The 2,995-nt window shown below is 39.6% G+C and overlaps 1 protein-coding gene across 1 annotated transcript in view; it reads right to left on the bottom strand.

The window, feature by feature from the left end:
• Nucleotides 1-251: 251 nt before the first annotated feature.
• LOC116078882 (olfactory receptor 5A2-like) overlaps nt 252-2,995 on the bottom strand; it is a gene marked incomplete at its 3' end in the record, with an annotated part of 4,254 nt that continues 1,510 nt past the window's right edge. Inside the window, exon 2 of the mRNA XM_031354244.1 lies at nt 252-264. Within this exon, the coding sequence (XP_031210104.1) occupies nt 252-264 (13 nt within the window). The remainder of the gene's footprint in view (nt 265-2,995) is intronic.

Below are 2,995 nucleotides of genomic sequence, written 5' to 3'. Positions count from 1 at the left end.
GGACTGAGTACAGGGTCCCCAATGAAGGAGCTAGAGAAAGGACCCAAGGAGCTGAAGGATTTGAAGCCTCTTAGGACGAACAACAATATGAACTAACTAGTACCCTCAGAGATCCCAGGGACTAAAACGCCAACTAAAGAGTACACATGGGGGGACTCATGGCTCCAGCAGCATGTGTATAGTAGAGGATGGCCAGGTCAGTCATCAATGGGAGGAGAGGCCCTTGGCCCTGTGAAGGTTCTATGTCCCAGTGTAGGGGAATGCCAGGGCCAGGAAGCAGGAGAGGGTGGGGTGGTGAGCATAGGGAGGGGAGAGGGAACAAAAGTTTCTTTTTCTTTTCTTTTCTTTTTTTTTCTTTTCTTTTCTTTTCTTTTCTTTTCTTTTCTTTTCTTCTCTCTCTCTCTCTCTCTCTCTCTCTTTGTGTGTAGGGGAACCTGGGAAAGGAGATATTGTAAATAAAGAAAACATCTAATAAAAAAAAAGAAATATGGGGTCCACTTCTCCAAGGGGAGAGGACAGTGAGTAAGTTAATTAGAGCAAAGCTTCTTGTGACTTATTTGAAGTTGAAAGTGCTTATTTCTACCTGAGATACTGTTCTTTAAGGGTTGAGTAGCAAAGGTTAAATTCAGACAATGTTTGCTTTTGGGGTAGAGATTTGATAAGCAATGAATCTAAGTTGATATGTTCCTCCAGACCTCACAATTGAAGAAAAGCAAGGATAACCAATGACATCAGAGCACGGGGGCATCTGTATCCTTCTATATATTTTTTTGAAAAGTGAGTCTGATGGTGTCTCAATGAGTTTCTGTTCTCTTTTTCTGTGTTGTGTATGTGTTTGGGGTGTGCCCTTATGAGTGGATGCATGTTTGTATTAGTATGAATGAATGTATCTGTGGATGGAGGCCTTTATCATCTTATCCATCTTGCTAGCCCCCACATTCCTCAATTTCTTAACTTTCACTTTGTGTGTATCTATTTATTTATTTAAGTGGATAGATAGATAGACTATAGTTCCATGTTTGAAAAATAATCTATCATTTTTTTAAGACAGGGTCTTACTGTGCAGCCCTGAGTGGCCTAGAACTAACTATGTAGACCAGGGTAATTGTAAATTCCTGGAGGTCTACCTGTCCTTGCCTCCAAAGTGCTGGGATTAAGGGCATGAGCAATTATGTACAGCTACTCTGCCTTTTAACAGTATATTTTGATAATTTATCATTAAAATTATTATTATGACAGAATTAGATTTAACTATCACATTTGTAAATATTTCATATTTTCCACTTCTTTTTCAGTCTTCATTGTTTGCATTTATTTTTTCTTTTAGTATATCAGTTATACTTCTTTTAAAAGCTCCAGTATATGCTCTTGACATTTCAAAATGCTTCTTTAAAAAAAACAAAAAAACAAAAAACAAGGAGGCTGGAGAGATGGCTCAGTGGTTAAGAGCACTGACTGCTCTTCTAAAGGTCCTGAGTTCAAATCCCAGCAATCACATGGTGGCTTACAACCATCCATAATGAGACCTAACAGCCTCTTCTGGAGTGTCTGAAGACAGCTACAGTGTACTTACATGTAATAAATAAATAAATAAATCTTGAAACTTACCTAACCAAACCAAACCAAAACAAAACAAAACTTAGGCCAATTTACAAATACCACTGTAGCACAGACAAGTAAGAGAATACCCAGTTCCTCCAGCATTAGAGAAAATATCACCTACCAGGAAGCACTAATTATAAATTGTGTGTCTTCACATCCTCCACGAAGATTTGATTCTGTCATTTTGACTATCTGGGAAAACATTTATTTCTGTATAACGTGATGATAATCTAAGAGAAGAAAATGTCCAAACATTATCAATGTTTAAAAATCACAAATTATGGTCACATCCCTTATGAGAAGAAAGTTAATTTTCATTTATTTTCAATGTTAGATTTTACATGTTTGATTTGAGATTCATAGTATCCAACACAAGTGCCAGTTTTGAGAAACAAACTAAAATAAAGACCCCAAGATACTGAGCTGGGGTGCCATGATTATGACAAATTAAGAAACAGGACCCAACTTCTAACTCCACAGGAACTCTTGTGAGTCCTCCCAACAACCCCCATACTTGGGAAGCTGAAACAGAAAAATAAGTTCAAGGTCTTGACTACATACTGAGTTTGAAGCTACTGGGATACTTGAGATCCTGTCTTAAAAATGAGAAACAAATGCCTGAAGAGATGGATGAGAGCATCAGATGCTCTTCCAAAGGATTGCTGTTTGATTTGCAGCACTTAACATGGCCCCTCACAACAGTCTGTAACTTCAGCTCCAGGAACTGATGCACTCTTCTGATCTCCACGGACCGAAGGCTCAAAATGGTGCATGGACACACATGGATGCAAAACACCCATACACATAAAATAAAAATAAAATAAGGAAAAGGGAATCAAACCAAGAACAACAGCAAAAGAGCAATCCTGGAAGTAAATGGGCTGAGGCCACATTTCCCATAAACTAATTTAAATGAATTTTTAAACAGAGAGGAACTTAAGAATTTCACTGAAAACACAAGGACAGACTCCAGCTATAAATACATATACACAAAGGCAAAGCCCAGCGCCAGGAGACAAAGATCTGTGGGAGAAAAAAAATCACATTGTGGAGCCTGTTGGGAGACAGTGACATTGGCAGTGAGAATGGCTGTCCCTCAAGTGTGCAAAACCCAAAAGGCACATCTGAGAATCGTGGTGACAAGGCTTAGCACTGACATAGGACACTCCCTCTTCTGGCCTGTCGAAGATGTCTGGTGGAAATACAACAGGAGTACTGTATTCACAGCAAAAGAGAGGCAGAGAAACAGGATGTGGTTAGGGAGAGCAAGTCTGTTCTACAAGGGTACTTCCCAGTCACTCAATACACACAGAGCTCCTGAGAGGTCCTCCATAGCTCCAGAGCCTGGGAAGAGGGAGTCAGACAGCCCCAGCTGGCTGGTTCTGCAAACAGA

This window comes from Mastomys coucha, unplaced genomic scaffold (genome assembly GCF_008632895.1).
Source record: "Mastomys coucha isolate ucsf_1 unplaced genomic scaffold, UCSF_Mcou_1 pScaffold5, whole genome shotgun sequence".
NCBI classification, from domain to species: Eukaryota; Metazoa; Chordata; class Mammalia; order Rodentia; family Muridae; genus Mastomys; species Mastomys coucha.
This window is presented reverse-complemented; position numbering and strand designations above follow the sequence as displayed.